The following is a 22,271-nucleotide window of genomic DNA, read 5'->3' on the forward strand; positions in this document are numbered from 1 at the left end:
CCTTTCTAATTAACTACATTTTACTATGTGTTACATGTTTACATTGATTTTTAGGGTTAGGGTAATCAATAAAAAGAAGGGGATTGGTCCACTGATCCAATCACCAAGGACTGGTAACATTAGACCCCGCCTCCTTCAACAAGAGCAAAGTGCACACTTACTTAAGTAAGTAAGTAAATACTTAGATGGGAAGTTTAATGTGGTACTTTTACTTGAGTACATTTTTGTCCATATATTTTCACTTTTACTAGAGTAAAATGTTTGAGTGCTTCCTTCGCCACTTACAGTGTCCCAGTGTTACCATTAAAACCATTGGCTGATTTGTGTAGAAAGTTTGAATCTTGTGTGTGAACTTACCAAAGTTACAAGGGGTAATTATACTAATAGAGGACATGAAGTCATTTCCTGAGCAGAATCACTGACTTCCTGCCTTGTCGGACCTCAATTAACTCTAACAGTGATTTAACACAAGATTAGAGAAACTAACTAGAAAGTGGAGAGAGACCAAGAACAATAGAGAGACCTAAAGACTGTGGATAGCAAGAATGTGTGTGTGTGTGTGTGTGTGTGTGTGTGTGTGTGTTTCTGCACAGGTATTTCACCTTAGCTTGAGTGATGCGTAGCGAAGCGTTGCACCCTCAAACTCCTTCAGACTGGGGTCGGGGTTCACGGTGGCTGCCTGCAGATCCTGGTGCACACAGGGGAAATCTTTAGAGTGTAAAATGAAACCAAAATATCTCCTACATCTTTGACCTTCACCTTAAAGCCTCTTTCACACATGTGACCTGTAAAATAGTTGGAGAGCGACTTCAGTCATTCTGAAATGACTGAAAATCGGGCTGCCTTTGGTTTTAATTGCCCTTAACTGTGGAAAGATCCCCCCTTAGATCTTAAAATAACAAATAACCCTGGAATTGTAGAAAGAAAATCAAAACCCTATCTTTTCAATTTAGATTTAATTTGAAAGAACAATATTTTTTCTGATTGGTATGGTTTATTTTCATTATAATTTTCGACCTTTGTTTTTATCTTCTCTCGTTAAGCACCATAGCCATAAAGGGCTGCACATATTAAAATTAATGATTATTACCATTATCATCATTATTATTCTTAATATCATTATTCACATGTACACACAGGTGTTTTATCTGAAAGGAAAAAATAACTATCATGCTCCCAAAGGACATTAAAGCTCCAGACATCATTGGAGATGACAAAAGAGTTTTGTCATCTTGGTTAAATTTCTTTGTAACTTTATAGTTGGAGGTAATGCATATAAAAGTGATCCAGATAAATTATAATAAACTTGTATTATTGTAAGAGGATATCAAACACAAATGATTCTAAACCGTTTTAATGTTTGCTTAGTGTTTGTCTTTTTGGTTTCATTTTCCGGCGACGCAGCTGGTGGGTGTCGATGTGTGTGGTATTTTCAGATATGGAATTTCCTCTTACTCTTTTGGTTACATTTCTTCTTTGTGTGTGTAAGGCCGACATACAGAACATATGGAACTCCCAGAAGAACTGCCTGGTTTGCTTTGGAATGTGGAGGCTTTTCTTGAAACTACAACTGTGGTATATGTTCGTGACATTCTCCATCTCACTGTACAAGCACCTAAAATAAAAACCACTTAAGGTCCTTGTCCGACACGACTCTGATATGTATAACTGCTGTAATATTCCCAGCTTACATGTGGGAAAGGGGCTGAACAAAGACGAACCTGGCTGAGGCCAAAGTAAATATCATGACCCCACACAGTCTATGCCAGCATGCATCCAAGCGTGGGCAGAGTCCCCTTGCTGGACGGAGAAATGGCACTGGTGTGTTATGGGTAATGGGGCATGCTGCATCGTGGAAAAAGAAAGTTGCATGTACACACTTACAATCGTGTGCAAGCACATTCAGATCTGTGCCAGGTAGAAAAAGATGTACATATTTTTGCCACACAAGTACAGAAAGAAAAAAAACGGTTCAGTATGTTGCTACAGCCACGTAACAGATGTTCTGACATATGAGGCATAACAAGATGTTGCTGTCAGTTACTGTACATTCATGTTGAAGCATCAGCCACACATGCTTTTTGCCCAGGCAGTGAATTTCTAGCACGTGATGCATAAACGCACACACTCAAAGAGTGGGTGAAGTTAGAACAAGACTCGTCGACATGGAGTGCATTATACTTGCCTTCCAAACCTCACTATCAATCTTTCCGCCAAATTCACTCCACACCTGTTTCTACACACAGCGTTAAAAACACACAAACACACAAGTACCGGTGGGTCAAAGGATTGGCGGTCACAGGGGCGGGAGAGGGAGCGAGGGAAGAAAGACAGAACAAGGCAGTTAGCCGACTCGCTCACTCCACACTGAGCAGCTGTTGCAATAAGGAGCGAAACATTTCTTAGCTGAGAAAGTGTCAATCGAGAGTTTAGGGAGTTTCCCCAAATGTTTTCTGCTCCTATTGAACATTCACATCACTTCTGAGATTCTACTGATTCTTGGTTAGTGGAATATAAACAAAACAGACACGGAGAACAGTCAGCACGTATTTGAACAGTGACACTTTTTTTTGCAGGATCTAAAATTACACTGACACTCAGTTTTAATGTACTAATTCTTTAAATGTCCACCGACTGCTGCATGACTAATTTGTCTTAATGTATCTTATGCAATTTTTAAATTGCATAAAGTGACCTGCAACCTGATGTCTGAAATACGGCTTTTCACCCCCATGTATTCTGTAACGTGTATAATGGAAGTGACAAATAAAGCTGCACAAAAAAGAATCCCCCAAAAAAATAAGGAATAGAATTCAAAAATATAAAAAAATATAAATATTAGGTTATTAAAATATATATAAATGTGTTGCACTCAAGCCTCAATATTCATGTTCCCCACAATATTTCTGCATGAAAAACTATTTTATTCCATGATTGCACACAAACTGTTGTAAGGCTGTGAATTTGTTATGGACGTTGTTCCTTGTGTGCATTAGGCTACACTGTTACCTCACATCTCTGAAATCAAATGTGCTGAGAAAAGAGCAAAAACAAATGACGTACCACTGTTCAAATACTGACTGCACTGTATGTGATACAAAAGGGGAACACAATATGGAAAGTTTTAATGTGCCTCACCTTTTCCTCATCTTCCTGATGCAGAGAGTGACAGTCCGGATCCGACGCCCCCTGCAGAGATGTGGACCGAGGCTGAAGAGATAAACAGAAAGAGAGAGAGAGATGACGCATAAAAGTGACCAAAACCTGCCTGGTGACAGTTTAGAGACATCAACTCTACGTCTGTCTCTCTTCTGTTTTTGGCTAACACTCGAGCAGTCTTCAGGTCAGATGCCCCAGATAGATGTGACAGGACGAGATCCTGACAACATCAGTCCATTCTCACTGGATCGATATTTTATCCACAGCGCACTGCTCTCGATAAATCTCATCTCTTCTCTCTCCATTTCCCTATGTCCTTCTGCATGATTGACTGATTGATGGAGTGCTGCGTTCCTGCATTCTGAAGGAAGAGAAGCATTGATGCCCCCCCCACCCTCTGTCCTACTGTCTGTGCCAGGCCGTCTTGATGCATATTTCAGTCTTCCACTAAGCTCAAATAAAAATATAGCATCAGAAAAATATGATCTCCAATCTGAAATTCAACATAGAGGCCACATCACCTGCCTTTTGCAAAAAATACACAAAACAAAAAAAGCACAGTGTGGAAGAACTGGGCTTGTTCTTTTACTTACAAAGTAGCAGCTGTTGACAAATCCACATGAGGGGATGGTGATTTCATTAGAGGAGAGAGGCTCCACTGAACTGTCCGAGGTGGTGCTGCCCGAACGAATTGACGACCTGAAGAAAACCTCTGCTTGGCACAACTGCATGCGAACACACATTAAAAAAACACGGTTACAAGAAATTGACTCATAGCTATTAAGATTAAAAGAGTTGACATGTTTAACGTATTGTTATCAGTTGTATCATATCGTCCCATGGTCAGGAAAGATATTCTGCAGATGTAACCGACCATATCTGGGCTTAAACGTTTTTTTTTTTTAAATTGAAAAATGTTCATTAAATGATTTTATGAAACTTTATATTTAAATCCATAAAGAGTTTGGGATAAAAATGTCATAATACCAATAAAATATTGATCTCATATAGATAAGATAAGTTTGACCTACGTTTAGATGTAAACAAGTGAACGGACAGTTGCAGCAAAAATGAAGACTAAAATTCACCCAATCAATATGTATGTCTGTATCAGTCTGTTGTTCAGTCTCTCACCTCAGGGTCAGGAGTGGGTGAGGGGCTGAGCGAGTCCACAGAGTGTTTACGTGGCGGTGAGGATGTGTGGTCGCCTTGTGCCTGGGACTCCATCTGTCCAGGGGGCGCTTGGCGGGTGGCAGGCCTCTCCCACTGGGTGGTGCCCGTAGGAATGTGCCAGTAGTAGACACCGGCCATGTCTGTGATCTTCTTCCATCCTGGTGGCAGGTCGGGGTCTGTCTGGAATGACTGCTCACTCCAGATATCTGGTGAAAACACAGATTGGGAAGGTTTATTGAAAGCAACAGGACAACTGGCAGACCATTTTTAATTTAGACGTGCACACATAAACACATCTCTGTGACTGCACACAGAGACTAAATACTGATTTAGTTTTCCATAAGTCATCGCTGGCCTCAGTTAAATGGAAGTCAACCCTCCCATTCATACACTGAGCAACATCAACAGCTGACAGGAATTACCAGCAACTGCTGCAGCTGCTATCTAACAGGCTGTAATGTTCTACAGATAACAACTCACTCATTTGTGTAACCCCCATGGACGTAGTTCAAATATTTTCAAATGAAAGTTATCACTATATTTGCAATAATCGACTTCAAAATAAAATATAAAAAGAACACAGAAACAAGCATTCCTCTTGCAAACTTTAAAGATGTCAGATGTAGTCCCAATGAGAACTTACATAATTGAGCTCTAATAATATATGAGGCTCTATTGAACATGACACAAATAAAAAATTGTACTCAGAATACCTCAGAGTCCTACAAATCTGCTTCTATTTACATGGCTGTGATCCATTACAGAATCTTTAGGTTATCGTTTTAAAATCGGGTCACAACTCATAATTTATGTTCTAAATAACAGATTTATTTCCAGCTGCCAATAATGATGTCATAAACCAGTTTGTCTCAGATACTCATGGTGGATTTCATGTCAGCACATGTGCTAAAATAAGAAGGAAAAACAATGTCCCCGGTTATTATCACATGACATGCTTTTTGTGTCAAGTGGTCAGGTTGGGGAAATGTCAAAAACGAGGTCTTTGAAGAACTTCATGATTCAGACCCTAAAATTATTTAAGGAATAAAAACACAAAAACCTAAAGCCAGAAACCCTGAGGCTACTACATCAGAAGTCTCATCGTATTGCCAAGCTCAATATAATCAAGCTCTGTAGTACTACTTACAGTTTCTGCACATTGTAAAACTATTCACAAAATGCCAGTCATGGCAATGAAGGCATTAGCATTGCAAACTCAATTCATACTGCATGACTCACCTTTAGCAGAGTGGTATGGTAATCTATTCAACCCTGTTATTTATTCACTATTAAAAAGGTATAAGATAAAAAGGACAAGAAATATAACCTTAAATATAAATCTGTGAATACCTGCACGAAAGACACACAGAACTTAATCTGATTTGAAAACAAGGGGAAATGTATTTATGGATTCACGTAGAATTTGTTCCCTCGTCAAACAGAAAACAACATATAGAGCAGATGGCTGTAAATCGTATTAATTTCACAGTGATACATTTAGATAAATTATAGTAGTTATCTTTAAAACATAACAACCTAATACACACACACACAAACACCCTGTGCGGAGATTAAATCAGAGTATTTATATCACTGTTTCTTCTCTCACTCTAGCACTAAATGTCATGTCATCTGAAGGTTGCAGTTTCCTGGCAGACAAACCAGCTGAGGTGCACGCATGCACCCACGCACACACACACACACACACACACACACACACACCTAGAACTATTGACGGCATCTTTCTGTGATGTGTAAAGTTGATGTAGTAGCAGAGGTAGTAAAGATGATCCGGAATTACATTAGGTGTTGTAGCAACTAATAACTCTGAGGGACTGGTCAGCTTTTGCCGTGTGTATTGGTGTGTATTAGTGTGTGTTGTGTGCACATTCTTGCACAAGGAGTTCTCGAACTGCTGACCATGCTGATGAAACACAGCCCATAGGGCTGTCGCCATGACAGCAGGCCGTATGTCATCATGAAGACCGGGTCAGTCCAGATTGAGATGGAATTGAAACAAACACACACACCCACACACACACACAAGAGGACACATGCACACACAAACAGACAGGATTCATCCTTCAGTTTATTTAACGAAAGAGAAATCACAGAACGCTTAGCAAAATGTGCACATACGTTTTTCGCACAAGCAGACGTCCCTTGGGGCGCAAGACTCTTTAGAGCAAGGAGCTGTGAAGCAGTGCCTCCTGGGAGTTGAGGTCTTTTAGTGTGCAAATAAAATAGGTCAGAGCCAATAAAACTACAAGTGAGAGAACCTGAGTGTCTCTGCTGTGAGAGAGGGAGGGAGGATGGTGACTCAGAATGAATGCCAGCATGAAATAAACAGAGCGCTAGATGTGGATTAAAAACCTATATATACAAACACAAAGAGAGAGAGACACTGATTTAGACAGGGAGAGAGAGCTCTGTGTATCATCATCATCATCATGCCATGAAGTTAGCAGTGTCACCTCTGCAAGTGCTGTGTCACGTGTGGAGCTAGAATGAGAAGGTGTCAGCACGTTGACACAGAGGCTGATGGTCACCATGCTCCTGTGCAGCTCATGGAACTGAGCCCCAGCAGAGGTACGTAGCAGTTCACCTGTCATAGCCTGCGTTTGCATGCAGCTCCATGCCAGAGCAGAGTTGAGCAAAGGGGGAGGGGAGAGCTTCTGGAGCCAAACACACACGTACACATGTTCTCTCTAACAAACGACACCGCACTTACACACCCTCCATAGCTAGAACGATGCACACACACACACACACACTCACAATACATGGACAAATATGTCATGCACAGACCAGAATCTTATGACAGATATTTAGAGATTAATAACGTCACAAACTTGATCACTGTGTTGTAGGAGTCACACAGATAAACCCATGCTTGTGCACACACACATTTACACGCACACGCACACACAACAATCAGACAGCGTTACCAACTGTAACCCCACAGTGTCGTCTCCAGCCGACTCTGACAGATGCACCTACCCTCGTAATTGACAATCACAATGGCCAGCATGTAGTCTTTCCCCAGCATCATAGTGAGCTAGCTGCCTCTCATACAGCAAAACACGGTACTGTAACCAGAGAGAAAACCCCAGACACACAGAGAGAGAGAGAGAGAGAGAGAGAGAGAGAGAGAGAGAGAGAGAGAGAGAGAGAGAGAGAGAGAGAGAGAGAGAGAGAGAGAGGGGGGGACACTGCAAGAGACAGGGTGGAGAGGGGAGAGGGACACGAGGCAGAGACGGGGAGAACATGAGGTGAATAGAGAGGCAGAAAAGAGGGGGAGACAAGAGTGAATGGGAGGGCAAATGAAGTGAAGAGAGATGGAGGCAAGAGAAAAACAGAGGGAAACATTTGGAGAGGAGGGAGTTTCCATGGGACTGAGCTGTGTTTGCTGTTGTCTCTCGATCTGGAGCATCAACAACGTCAACAGCTCCTATCAGTCTCTTTTCCCTTTCCTTCCCTCTAACAAACACTCAAATGGCCTCATGGACAGAAGAATCATCCTTCATCAAATGCCTACGTTGACCATTTTCTCTCTCGGTTGTCCCGGCAACCCCCCTGGTCATCTTTCTCTCAGTGTCATATCAAGCGGAGGAGCAGGGAGGAGGAGCAGAGAGGGAGGGGGAGCAGAGAGGGAGGGAGACGTAAGCCCTTCTCAGACATGAAGTCAGGAAAATATCCAAACATTTGGGTCCACACTGGAGTTTGGCTTTTACATATAAGATGCATTTATTAGTCCCAAACACATGCACAGTCATGCAAAGGCACACTCATGCAGGTAGGGAAATTTAATCTCTGCTTTTGACCCATCTGGTGCAGGACACACAGAACAGTGAGCAACCATGTACGGCGCTCGGGGAGCAGATGTTGGGGGAGTAAGATGCCTTGCTCAGGGGCACTAGACAGGGTAGGGAGACTCTTGGATTTTTGGACAAATCAATCCAGGTTCGCCTTTTGTTGTTTCTCCGTGGAGTCGAACCAGAGACGAACCAGAGACCTTCTCTGCCCATAGTCCAAGTTTCTGCCACTAGACCACCGCCTCTCCATATGAAGAACGCAGCAGGAGATTCTCAGGATTAGATGTGTTTACAACTACAGGAAAATGAACAGAGGGTTCAGGTGAGGGGGGGCATCTGGGCAGAGCATGCAGGAGGCGGGACATGACGAACATATTCCTAACACTGGCATCAGATCTTATCACCAAAAGATTTTGAATCTCATTTTGCCAAGTTGACATCATCGTCACCATCTCTATCCACAAGTTACAGGAGTAGAGCAGGAAATCAGAGCAACCAGAGGTTCAACATCTGACTGACTACAAACATTGAATGTCACATGTTGCTGTTCTCTTTAAATGCCCTTCCTCAACTCAGCAGTGTGCATGTACGTGCGTGTGTATGTGTTGGGTTGTTAGTGTGTTTGTATGTGTGTGTATTTTGGCTCCTCTGTGTGAAAGCAGTGTCGTACTGGCCCTCTAACCCGCAACATCCACCGAGGAATCTGACATACACCTGGGAAAACAACACGGCTTTGTCAATATTGGACAGAGAGGCAGACAGGAGGTCACAGCGGCATGGACGACTACGAGTTAGCTGTCCATAAATCCACATGAGAAATGCCACTACTATGATTATCAACTCTTCAGCAAACCCTCCGAGGAAGATGGGTCTTTACCAGAGACTACAGTATTGTTAACTTCTACTTGTTTGCACGCACCAAACATACATAAGGCCCTCCCATGAGAGAAGCATCCCTTTGAAACAGTGCTGTAGACGAGCCGAGATGAGTTTCGGAGACGAGCGGGAGGAAATCGTGGACAAGAGAACCCACGAAGAGTAAATTCTCCCACAGCCCTTGTTAGGGAATGAAATGCACAGATGCTCTGAGCCTTCAACTCAAGGAGGTGAGTCAGCAGAGAGCTGCAAGAGAAACATTATGGGAGGAATAAAGCTGCAGCCTGGCTCAGCCGCTCAAAGCACTGCAGCTCACACAGACTGAGAGACGATGGTTTACAGCTGAGCTCATGTCAGAGGTTTAGGCCACTGCTCTAGACGAGATGGACGCTTTTCATAGGACTAACAACAAAAAAGCACTTGGCAGAGACTTTTAAAGGCCCAGTCAAATTGAACATCCAGGTTTTTACATAATGCTGACAGAGAAATACGATGATTTGGTTGGTCTGTATAAGAAGATATACAAGGCCCAAAAAGGAGGGAATAAGTAAAAGGAATTTCTTTACTTTGGTTAGACATTGCATGAGTCATCAGGAGGAGACATATTCCCTCAGGACCAACACAGCATTAAACAGCAGATGATGCAGCGCTATTGCAGTTACCTGCTGTTCACCTTTCCCTCACACACAAACACACAAATCAGAAACATCCTCAAAGGCAGGTCATATTTTTGTATTATTTCAGATGAGGAGAATCATCACAAGTTGATAATGTTCTTACCCTGCAAACTGAGAGCTGCCCAAATGATTTTATAGTCACTCCAGTTTGTCTTTATACTGTGTTTATTTAGCCAACTACTCTCAATTTGGCCAACTCACTGTAATGGCACAACAGAAAATCTTTTATTTCAGGCTCCACTTCACTATTTTATTAGTTTAAGAGAAAAACTCCAAATGGTTTTCGAGTTCATGTCCAAAAGCTGAATGATAACCGATGCTATAAAGATATACCCCAAACTTCTACCAAACTATATATACTGTGCTATCAAACCGTAGAAATTAATTTGTATTAATTAGCATGCTATTAAGAATTTATTTATTATAATTTAGTAATACACTATTTTACTATTTAAACTTAATATTTAATCGTATGTTTAAAGATTGAAAGAGTCAGGAAATATAACACAATATAATCATTAATGCTACAATTTCCCAATGAAGCTGAAATAATTGGCTGCTAAATGTCTTGCAATTTTGACAGTTAACAGTTAATTAAAAGTTTAAGTCATTATTCATGATATAAATGTCAAACTGTCAGCGTCTCATTAAAATGCAGGTCTGCTGCTTTATGTCTTGGTTTTTCACCAGACAAAAATCGATCACCTTGACAGACTTTTTTTTAAATTCTATTTTTGAATCTATTCATTTCACATCAATTGTACCTCTGTCCATAAAGGAAGAGGAATCCACAATTTGAAAGTCTTTTACCCCTTTTGCAGACTGTTGCAGACTGTTAAGCCCTACGAGGCCAACTGAGATTTGTGAATATGGGCTATTCATATACAATTAGATTAGACTAACCCTGACCCTATTGATTGAAAGGAACATCTTTAAATGAATTAACAATGAAAACTACTATACATTAATATGTTAATAATAATTTTAGCCCTATTTTTAAATCTGAAAGAATAGAGCTATGTGGACATCTAGAGATGGCACGCTCATTAGCTGAGATGAACATCTTACAGACAGAGCTAAAACATGAATCCCTGAATGAAGTGAACCCCTTAAATCTCACTCAGTCTTCCTCAGCTTGTTTATCGCTCGCAGCGGAATGAAAACTAAAGCATTTCTCGTGGCAACCACAGCTACAGATATATACAGAGAGGATGAGCTGTGAAACTGGAAGACCACCAAGCTCCATTTGTCTATATGTGTCTGTTCAAACTGCTCCCCACATTATATTTATTATCTACATTCCAGAGCCAGAATGAGCAAACGAAAACGAATGATGAAAACAGAGAACACAAAGAGACAACACAGACGAATGTAAGTCGCTAGAGTGGCTCCTCCCTCAACTCTAGTGAAGGAATCAAGGACACAGAGAAAGACAGAGATAATGACGGCTACAGAGTTTGTATTAACTCATCGATATCCTGCAAAACACACACACACACACACACACACACAGACACAAAAGACACAGCTTGAAACAGGACGCAGCTGATCTAGCTTACTAACCACCCATGAAGTTCTTTCTGTCCAAGAGGGACACTGAGATTTACTAGCGGCTGGAGTGATTTTTATTCTTTTCCAGCAATGTCTGAATTCGGCTTATGGACACGCACTAGGTCACATTAGACGGAAACATGTCATGAGCAGAGAGGACTGTATAAACTTGAATGTAGCACACAGAAGAATCAGAAAAAGTCACGATTCATATGAAACCAAACTGATGTTAAGTATACTACTATACACCACTTTTGTGTGGGTGTGTATTTGTGTACCTGTCTCCTCTGGGGTGTTGCTCTCCTGGGACAGGGTGGTCCAACTCAACTCTTCGTCACTGGGGTTCAGATTCTGGATCCGGTTCAAAGCACAGTCTGTCTTTGCGCCAGTCCTTCTGTCCTTCTTCGTCTCTGGAGAGGAAGAGGAAGAGGAGGAGCCGGAAGCCACAGAGAGCAAGGGGATGTCCTCTGGGCTGGCTTGCCGTGGCGTGGAGGGAGGAGGCGGCACCGGAGAGTCCGTGCCTGATTTGAGGAGCTTGATGTTGGAGTGGAGGTCAGAGATGAGTTCCAGGCCTGCGGAAACCTTTTGATTCTTCACGGGAGACTCACTTCTTATCATCAGTAAAGGCTTATTCTCCTCTTCTTCCTCCCCCTCCACCACCTCCTCATCTCCATCTTCCTCAATCTTCATTTTTGACATTATTTCCTTCTCAGACAAAATGCTGATGTCATCGCTCTCCTCTGCCTCAATGTTCAAGTCCAAATCTGTTGTGTTGCCATTCAGTTTGAGCTCCTCACTTGTGTTAATGTTACAGTCTGCATCTAATTCAGTTTTCTGCTCGGGCTCTGCCTCAGTGTTGGCATCTGGTTGAAGTTCAGCATCTGAATTAATGACTTCCTCCTCCTCGTCATTATTGGAGCGGACGTGACTGTCTTGCTCCTCTGCTGTGTTGACGTTGAAGGCATCTTCTACAGTCTCTGAATTACAGTCCAGATCTATCAGGTCAAGGCCCGTTGTGTTTTTGTTGTGGTCCTGACCTGCTTTACGAAGCTGGTTGACCCCGTTCTTGGCTAGTTTGGGGTTGTTCGGGGTTGAAGACTGCGATGGGGATGATGACGGGGAAGGCGAAGAAGGCGCCACTTCCCCGAGGCCCATGGCAGTCTGGATATTGGTGAGTGCGTACTTTTTGCGACACTTGGGAGGCGTGGCGGAGCCCTGTTTGTTGACATCACTGCTGAGGAGCTGATTGTGTGAGGAGCGAAGGCTGAGGGAAGTGGGAGGCGTGGCAGCGGGCCCATTACGATTGGTCACATCTACTGACATCATCATGGCACAAGACAGATCACCTGAAGGAGGAAGAAAGCAGAGACCAGACTGAATCAATATGATCCACATGTGTTGACATGCACCCAGTGCACTGGGGGAGCTTTCAGAGGGATTGTCCCAGTGCTTCTACTGCTACTGCTTTTCTTGCATTGTAACATGTAAGAAAAAATGCCTAAGCTAAGAAATATATTGTGTATTATATAACATGCATAATATAATAATAATAATAAGAACAATAATTAAACTTAATTAGAAATAATACTATAATAGAAGACAAATAAGGATCCTCATCTCCTGCATAACCCTATCAGACAAATCAAGTCTGCATTAAAATATCTTTAAATGATAAATCTGGTGATGTCAATCTGGTTATCCGTATTTTATTTTCATTGAAAAACAACAAAAGACCAAAAACAACAACTAAGTAACTTCCATATTAAGACCTAAAATGCATATCTCTGCCAAGGCCACAGTCCCATTATGACACGACATTGACAATACCTAGATCAAGGTTTTCTGCATACACAATATCAGACCCCATAAACATGCCTGATTTTCCTTGTAATCTGTTGTTTTTTCAAACACTGTTCTGAAATCTGTGTCTGAAATAGCCCGCACCAAATGTACTTGTACTCTGCTTTGACTTATATTTGCTAAAAACTACAATGCTTGACTGTTTTAGTAAAGCCGCAGACAGTGTATTGTGTGTATTGTCTTGAGGGTGAGGCCAACACGCAGTTGGTTGTATGACAGATATATAGAATATTTCCAGACTTATCATTTACATTCTTGAGGGATATTACTGTGGACTGCAGACTCTCAAACTACCGGCTGCAAGGATGGGGAATGAAGACATGTGAGTACACAGAGGCTGACTAAACATCGAGCAACAGCACAACACGTGTGAAGGCATGTGTGTCTGTGTGTGTCTGTGTTCTGTACCTGACAGGAGTTCAGTCATTGACTGGAGCTTGTCACGGTTCAGGGTGTAGTAGACTCAGCTGCAGATCTGAACACGACCAGAAAGGAGAGCGAAAGAGAATAAAAGAATGTTCAGAAGAAGAATGCAAAACATCCTGAGTACTTGTCGCGTTGCCCTCGGAGACCACATTCATCCGTGTGGAACCCAACTACAGCTGGTCTCTATGGTGACAACAAAATAGTGTGAGGCAGCGAGGGAACTCACAACACCAAACAAAACAACAAACACTCAAAAAATGGAGGAAAAGCAGTTAAATGAACATGTTTTAAAAATTAAAGAAGACAACTATGAATAATACATGATGTTGCTGTATCAAGATGACTGAATTGTTAAACACATGTCAATGCTTTCATTAAATCCTGCTACTTCCACCTACAAAGATATCACAGGCTCATTCACGCCTTTGTCTCTTCCCGTTTGCACTTCCTCCATGTGTTAGTCAAACCTCAGGAGCTTGTTTGCAGCCTGTTCAAAATGCGGCTGCTCGTATTTTAACTAAGGCAAACCATAGGTCTCATATCAGGCTAGTCCTTGCACCCCTATCACTGACTGACGATTGAATTCCAGGATTGATTTTAAAATTCTTTTAATAACTTTCAAAGCTCAGCGTGGGCTGGCCTCAAATTACATGACGAAGGACTTGATTCTCTACACTCCAAGGCACAACCTGAGATCAGCCTGTCCTGGTTAGCTGTCCCTAGGTCAAGACTGGCTACTCAGGTTGACCAGGCTTTCTCTGTCAGGGCCCTGAGGCTCTCCAACACACTGCCTGTTTTTAAATAGCTGCTAAAAAGTATGATTATATGACAGCATTTTTTAACATTAGATTTGTAACTCTGATAATACCGTGTGGTTTTAATTCCTTGTGTTCCTTACTTACTTCTGACTTTTGTTGGAACCATATTTTATATAGTTTCTTAAATGGGACAACATTACTGTGTTTTCTTTTAATGATGGGGTAAAAGGTTATATTTTGATAATATATAATAAAAAAAATATTAAATAAACATATTCAGGCTTCCAGAGTACTACTATTGCTTTTAATCTGTAATGAGTTTGACTTTAAATGTAGCAAATAAAAACCTTATCAGTAATTTCAGTAATAGCAGCTTGTTTCCTTCTGGTTTTATTTGTTTTAATTTGGCTCAAGTGGTCTACCTTAGATTTATTTGTTAGTAAAACATTTTTTGAGGTTGCCTCAAAGTAAAAGGTAATATTAAATGGTTTTAAAAGCATTAACAGGAAGTGTCATTGGTTTATTTTCAGTGGAGTTTGTCCTAGTGTGTCCTTCAATAGCTTAGATGGTTTTTAAACAAAGTAAAAAGATACTCTAAATTTATCTTTATCTTCTCATGAGCATCTTTATGATAGCAGTGCCTTTAAATAGCGAAAGCATAACCACATATTTAAAATTGTGACGAGAAGAGCAACAATTTCAAAAAGCTTGGACGGTTTACCAGAGTTAATTTTCTGTAAAAAAACATAAATACACTTGAAAATGTTACTTGCTATACTTACCATAGAGCTAAGGATTGTGGGAAACAGGATGGAGTGCATCCATACTGGTGCTCTGGTCCAATCAGGAGGGCCGTACTGAAGCAGCAGCGTCCTGAGGGAAAGACAAACGTTAAAGTAGGATTAATGAGATGGAGAACGAGGGAGGGGTGAACGGAGAGAGAAAGAGGACAGCAGGACACCAGAGGGACAAATAATAAAGACACATCAATTATTCACCACCTTGATCAAACATTAATACACAAGGTGTGGGAGTGTTTTGTGTGTGTGAGAGGGAGTGAAAACATAAGGCTCATTTTGTATAGAGCTCATATTTCTTTCTTTGGTGCAGTCTTGCCAACCCTTCGCTGACTGGAACCATCATAAACTTAATGCCACAGGAGACTTGTAAACTCCCCCTGCTCTGCTTTCAAACAACCAACACACACAAACACACATACACTAACACACACACGCACACACGCACACACAAACAAATGCACATTGCTGCATAATGCAGTCAAGACTCGTGGACAGTTCTCACAAACACGCAGCCTCTAGGAGAAGTGCAGAGAAATATAATAAGCACATTTAGAATGGACCATAAAATCCCAATTATCCCTGGCTCTGGAAAAATCACCTGGAATAATGATTTGGGACAAAAATTGTAGAGAACTAAAGAAAATGGATAATTTGCTAAACTAACAGCCAACATAGAATTTGTAAAGATGTTATCTATATTATTATACGGTTCATTTATCTCAAATTTCAGATGCAAGCAGCGTCATAAATAGCTGCAAGTTCTGACTAGGGATCTTCATCATGAGCAGTTTAAACCGTTAACAGACAAGTATTTTGACCAGTTTATCTGTTTGGACATTGGTACCATCTGATCCCACAGCATGTTAACATGGTGAATTATTAATAAATAATTCCCCACTTAACAAACACAAGTTATGCCTAAGACACCCCAAACCATGGAAGTTTTTCTCCTGACAACAGGTCTGTGTGTCTTTTTTCAATCGACCACAATGAATCGGATCCAAGTCCAGGTTTTCAGGGGCGTCTTGTATGTACTTGCACACATTTAAACAGCTGTGCTTGACAAATATGTTTTCCACATTATTCTGATAATACGTCAACGCCACAGAGCTGCAGCTGTTGAGATGTGTATTGTGATTTACGATCTGATGAATGAAAACGGAAGTTGAGGAATGTGGATGCAGCCATGGACTGAGAAAGGAGATGAGTGCACAGTTATCTTCTACAGAAAGATCTACTTTAGTATTTGATCTATCAAGTTTACTGTAGCACTCTGTGTGAACATTTGTTTCTTTGACTGCAGACGACTTATTGACTTGCAGTTTCTCACCATCAATAATAAAGACTGTTGCCACAGTGTGATGTCTTGAACTCTGTTTTTGCAGTTTTGCATTCTGAATAAACAATTAATCAATTAGTCGTATAATTTCAAAAGGAAACTGAGCAATTGCAGATTGATTCATTCTGCTCTGAGTCTGCACTCCTCCTTCCCTGACACATATGGTTGCTGCTTGTTTATCCTGATTACAGATATGTGCACTGTAACTGATAAGCCAAGCTAACGAGAACGACCCGACTCAAATATAATTTCAAAACTTTTGTCTGAACCCAGCCACCCTATTATAGCACAATATCATCATTTTAATATGATATATTATGTAACATAAGCCCACTGGCAATCAGGCCATTTGAAATTGACCGTTTCAAGTCGAAAAGCTCCTGCAATGGTAACATTGGGCCATGAGTCATGTATACAGATGTGGGCCTTTAGAACAAAGATTCAAAGGAACAAAAGAAACATCCAGATCTTCCCAGCTCCCAAAAATGTAAAACGACAGAATACACAATCATCCATGGTGGAACTTTCCCTATTTTGGAACAAAGATTTATGTAACTCCCAGTAGTCAACAGTCAATCCTTCTGTAAACACTGAATTTCTTGACTAATACTGGTGCTCCATAAACATCCAAAGGAATGGTGGCTCTACCTCGACAAAGGCGACCTGTGCTGAGCCGATTGTGTACCGTCATAACAGCAGAGCAACAACATCTGGTTTGTCTGAAAACACAAGGTGTTACACGGGCTGTGGTAAAAGAATAAACCATTTGAAGTGCAGCTGTATAATTTTAACCTCAGAGCAGCTGTACTTTACTATAATGGCTTAAAAAGCTACACAGCAGAGGACAAAGACAGGAAAAGAAGGATGGTGCATACAGTGGATAATAAAATAGCTACAAGAAATAGAGCATTCTGGGTATAAATAACATGGAATGCTTCGGTTCCATGTTACAGCTTAAATCCTGCTGCAACAAGTCTTCATACCAGTGTGTGTGTGTGTGTGTGTGTGTGTGTGTGTGTGTGTGTGTGTGTGTGTGTGTGTGTGTGTGTGTGTGTGTGTTACTCATTACTTGTTGGGACACTGTTACCCACTCACATTACTGACACTTGTCTTCCATTTGGGGACATATAGGAAGAAGTCATAATGTTTCTCTTAAATCTTAACAACGTGTTTTAATGTTAGGGTTAAGGTTAGGGCTAAGGTTAAGGTGGTTCAGGGTTTGGACATTTTCCCACAGGGTAATACATTTGCAACAATCTAAGTTTTAGCCATTACACAGGTAATTTTACAAGACCGGTCAGCTCAGTATCAATAAAGTTTTCACAGTCTATGGCAGAAAGACAGAACTTGTCATAACACCTCTCTCTGTATACCCCATCCTCCATGTGTGCATGAGAGTGTGTCCAGATGCTGCCAGCTAGATGCTGCAGAATAATGACTCCATCAGTATTTAGATTGGTTCCCAGAACAATTCGCCCTGGAAAACGAATGCTCAGCTTGGTAGCTTCCCCCCCAAGAAGCAGAAAAGGTCGACACTTTAAAAACAATCTGTGGAAACATTGTTGTCAGCAGAGGCAAAGAAGATGAGGATGGAGAGAGATAGAAACTGGAGTGATATAAAAGGACAGTAGAAAAGATCAGTTAGTAACAGAACCTGCCTATTTATTTAATTTTTTTGAAAAAGAAATCTACAAACACTAAACATACAGGTTACGCTAATGAGGAGGGGACGAGAAAATAGAAGGTTCATGACTGGTGAAGGCTGACTTTAAGAATTAAGCCTTAGTGAAAATTCAGGGCAGCAGAATCAGATATCATCCACTTCTTCCATGCACTCTTCTCCTTAGTCACGCACAATGATATTTAATCGAAAGCGGTATGTAGCCTCAAGCCACAAGACAGAGTTTAGAATTACAAAACTCTGTTAAAATCACTGCTTGCCAACTCCTTACCAACAGATTATTCTCCCATGTTAACTTGTAATCTTCAACCTCCAGCAGATGCTCTGTCAGTTTATCAGATTTCATACAGCTCTGAAAGTATATATTTTTTTCCAAATGTGCAGGAATTCTCCCCCAAACTTCCAAACAGTTTTCAATGTGTTCACTCTGAGGAGCTCTCTTACCGCTTTGACCTCATGGTGACTGTTTCATCGCAGGCCCAGTGTGCTAGAGCAGAGCCAAAAAAACAAAAAAGTGTCACCAACAAAAACACTAACTACAGACTGCAGTGTAGCTGCCATATCATTTCTTTCGCCTAGAGACAGATGTAAAATGCTAAATGTAAAGGTCCACACTCGGGTGGAGCTGCAGCTCTGCAGCCGTATGCACAGAAGCTTTAACTTTCGATCCCAGTTACATCTGGATACTGCTCCAAACTGGATGCAATGATAGTGGCTCTGCTGGGTCGGGCCTCCCTAGTGACAAAGGACTCCCTGCAGTCCTCTGCTGAGGACGAGGGGGTCTGAGGCATAATTACAGGGCCCCTCTGTGGACAAGGCTCCTGGCACCGACACACACAGACAAACACTCGTTCACAAACACGGACATGAATAGTAAATATGATTCTTCCACATGGACTCCCGTGTAAACAGTTATATGTACAGACAGAAGCAGAGGCCGAGCGACACCCACCCCCTCTTGTGGAGAGAAAACACACATTAGGAGTGAAGTTATAAGATCTAGGATGTGTCACAGCATGACAGTGACCTCTGACTTCTGACCCACTGCCCAACCCTCCATGTTTGTGCTTTTGTACGTGTGTGAGCGCATATGGCAGAGGTATGTTGGGGGGTCTGGACGATGGAAGAATGAAGGAAGCAGCTGCCAACAGTCCACCTCTCTTGCTCACTCTCTTCTCTGTCTCTGTTTCTTTTCGCGTGTGCTGTGTATAACCACGAGTGTATTCCAGACTCTGGAGTGAGCAGGAGAAAGACAGACTGCTTTTAAATTTGTATGCCAAGTGGATAACTGCCAACAGTTTGATAGGCCTCTACATCCCTCCTTCCTGCCCGTCCCTCTCAAGGTTTCTCGCCATTCCAGTTCCTCTGCTAATCCCACTTGACTTTTACGTCTTTGCTTTATCCCATCTTCTTGCGCGTTTCCTTCCCTCTCCTCTCCTCTTCCTCTCGTAGCCTCCGCCACATTCATCTCCTGGCTCTCACCCCTCCCTCTCCCTCCTTTGTCTCCAGGAGAATTGCTGTCTTTTCTCATTAAAAGTGAAGAAGGTCTGTAAACTCTCATAAACCACCCGTTTCTCCCTACAACCCTGATTTACAGCCACTCTATCCCTCCTCCTCTCTCCTCGCCCCCTGCTCCTGAGAAACCCCATCTGTTAGCCCAAAAACTTAAATCTGTGACAAGAAAGCAAAACTGTCACAGTTAGAGGCCCAGTCATCGAAAAAAATAAAATGGATGGATTCACGTCTACAAAGCAAAGCAAAGGAGTATAGAAAAAAAAGCAACAGGGTGTTTTTCTAGCATTTGGATTGGGACGTGAACGTGTAAGCCAGCTGCACAATACCAGGCAATCTTCCCAGATCTGTCTTGGCTTTATTTTCATTGGCTGCACAGTAGGCTGGGCCCTCGACACTGAGCTGAGAACTACTTCCACTGCAAGGTCGGGACGTTAGCAACACTGCTAACCAAAGACATTAACATGCTGGATAGCTGTTCACATTCCAACCACTGAGTCAAACTCAATGTTTTCTCCTATGTAGCTTACTATATAATCTATAGGGACGCACGTCTGAGAGGCAGGAAGACTACATACCATAAAAAACTAAACTTGCTCTCTGTATTAATTAAGCTCAAATTTATTGTACATACATTTCTAAATTGATTGGAACCATCCTGCATTGTAGACACCCTGTGTTTTTATGAGCCATTATGTTCCATCTAATCCGCAACTGCAGATGTTTTATACATTCAGAACTCCCATCCTAGGAAAAGGGTTGACGCAGCATGTTCAACTATATGCTTCCTAACAGTGAAATGAAATCATGTCCGTTTCACTTAGCTTTTAGTTGGAACACATTGATTTACAGTAAGGTAGAGGTTTTAATATAGGATATGTTTATTAAGGGTATTTTTAGTGTGTGGGTGGCTCCACTAGAACAAGGAGATGAAGGAAAGGGAAGAAAACAATGGCTATCTACAAAATCTGGTCCAATCCAGAATAATAGAGGAAGAGTAGAAGTGCAAGGATCTGTGTGTGCGTGTGTGTGTGTGTGTGTGTGTGCGAGAGAGAGAGTGTGTATCCTTGCATTGTGAATAACGGGAAATAACAGAGACAATGTAACACTTTGACTGGGACTGCAGTCAAAGCAAACAATATTGTGTACAGACAAACAAGCACACACAGACAGACCCCCCCACACACACACACAGTACAAACACTAGGGCTTAGTGGTTCCAGCGTGATCCCAGGGCCGTGCATCGTCCTTGCAGCAGCAATGTATAGTGAGTGTGAAGGACAGATATAAATAAATTCATCCAGAGTTTAAAGAACACACTATCTCTGCCTCCTCATGTGTGTGTGTGTGAATTTATGAATATGTCAATGTACAGTGCCTTGCATAAGTATTCACCCCCTTTGGACTTTTCTACATTTTGTCATGGTATAACCACAGATTAAAATTTATTTCATCGTGAGTTTATGTAATGGACCAACACCAAATAGTGCATCATTTGGAAGTGGGGGGAAATATTACATGGATTTCACAATTATTTACAAATAAAAATCTGAAAAGTGTTGAGTGCATATGTATTCACCCCCTTTACTGTGAAACCCCTAACAAAGATCTGGTGCGACCAATTGCATTCACAAGTCACATTTGCAAGTCACATAATTAGTAAATAGGGTCCACCTGTCTGCAGTTTAATCTCAGTATAAATACACCTGTTCTGTGACGGACTCAGAGTTTGTTGGAGATCATTACTGAACAAACAGCATCATGAAGACCAAGGAGCTCACCAAACAGGTCAGGGATAAAGTTGTGGAGAAATATGAAGCAGGGTTAGGTTATAAAAAAATATCCAGAGCTTTGAACATCTCTCTGAGCACCATAAAATCAATCATAAGAAAATGGAAAAAATATGGCACAACCGCAAACCTACCAAGAGGAGGCCGTCCACCCAAACTGAATAGTCGGACAAGGAGAAAATGAATCAGAGAAGCAACCAGGAGGCCCATGGTTACTCTGGAGGAGTTGCAGAGATCCACAGCTGAGGTGGGAGAATCTGTCCACAGGACAACTATTAGTTGTCTACTCCACAAATCTGGCCTTTATGGAAGAGTGGCAAGAAGAAAGCCATTGTTGAAAGGGATCCATAAAAAATCCCGTTTGGAGTTTGCCAGAAGCCATGTGGGAGACACAGCAAACATGTGGAAGAAGGTGCTCTGGTCAGATGAGACCAAAATTGAACTTTTTGGCCTCAATGCAAAACGCTATGTGTGGCGAAAACCCAACACTGCCCATCACCCTGAGCACACCATCCCAACAGTGAAACATGATGGTGGTAGCATCATGCTGTGGGGATGCTTCTCTTCAGCAGGTACAGGGAAACTGGTCAGAATTGAGGGAAAGATGGATGGAGCCAAATACAGGGAAATCCTTGAAGAAAATCTGATGCAGTCTGCAAAAGACTTGAGACTGGGGCGGAGGTTCATCTTCCAGCAGGACAATGACCCTAAACATACAGCCAGAGCTACAAAGGAATGGTTTGGATTAAAGAATGTTAATGTCTTAAAATGGCCCAGTCAAAGCCCAGACCTCAATCCAATAGAGAATCTATGGCAAGACTTGAAGATTGCGGTTCACAGACGGTCTCCATCCA

At 41.7% G+C, this 22,271-nt stretch overlaps 1 protein-coding gene across 4 annotated transcripts in view; it reads right to left on the minus strand.

The window, feature by feature from the left end:
- The window catches only part of apbb2b (amyloid beta (A4) precursor protein-binding, family B, member 2b), a 50,363-nt gene that overhangs the window by 17,494 nt on the left and 10,598 nt on the right, over positions 1-22,271 (minus strand). The window contains exons 2-9 of one of the 4 annotated variants that reach the window (XM_053418631.1): positions 15,078-15,168; positions 13,520-13,586; positions 11,530-12,597; positions 4,294-4,538; positions 3,753-3,884; positions 3,139-3,210; positions 2,186-2,230; positions 603-688 (exon numbers count right to left, since the gene is read on the minus strand). In XM_053418631.1, the coding sequence (XP_053274606.1) occupies positions 603-688; positions 2,186-2,230; positions 3,139-3,210; positions 3,753-3,884; positions 4,294-4,538; positions 11,530-12,597; positions 13,520-13,538 (1,667 nt within the window). In that variant the 5' untranslated portion in view covers positions 13,539-13,586; positions 15,078-15,168. Of the gene's footprint in view, positions 1-602; positions 689-2,185; positions 2,237-3,138; positions 3,211-3,752; positions 3,885-4,293; positions 4,539-7,332; positions 7,687-11,529; positions 12,598-13,519; positions 13,587-15,077; positions 15,169-22,271 lie in introns of those variants that run through there. The other 3 variants (XM_053418630.1, XM_053418632.1, XM_053418633.1) reach the window with 3 other exon arrangements.

Source organism: Pleuronectes platessa, chromosome 3 (genome assembly GCF_947347685.1).
Source record: "Pleuronectes platessa chromosome 3, fPlePla1.1, whole genome shotgun sequence".
Taxonomy (NCBI): Eukaryota; Metazoa; Chordata; class Actinopteri; order Pleuronectiformes; family Pleuronectidae; genus Pleuronectes; species Pleuronectes platessa.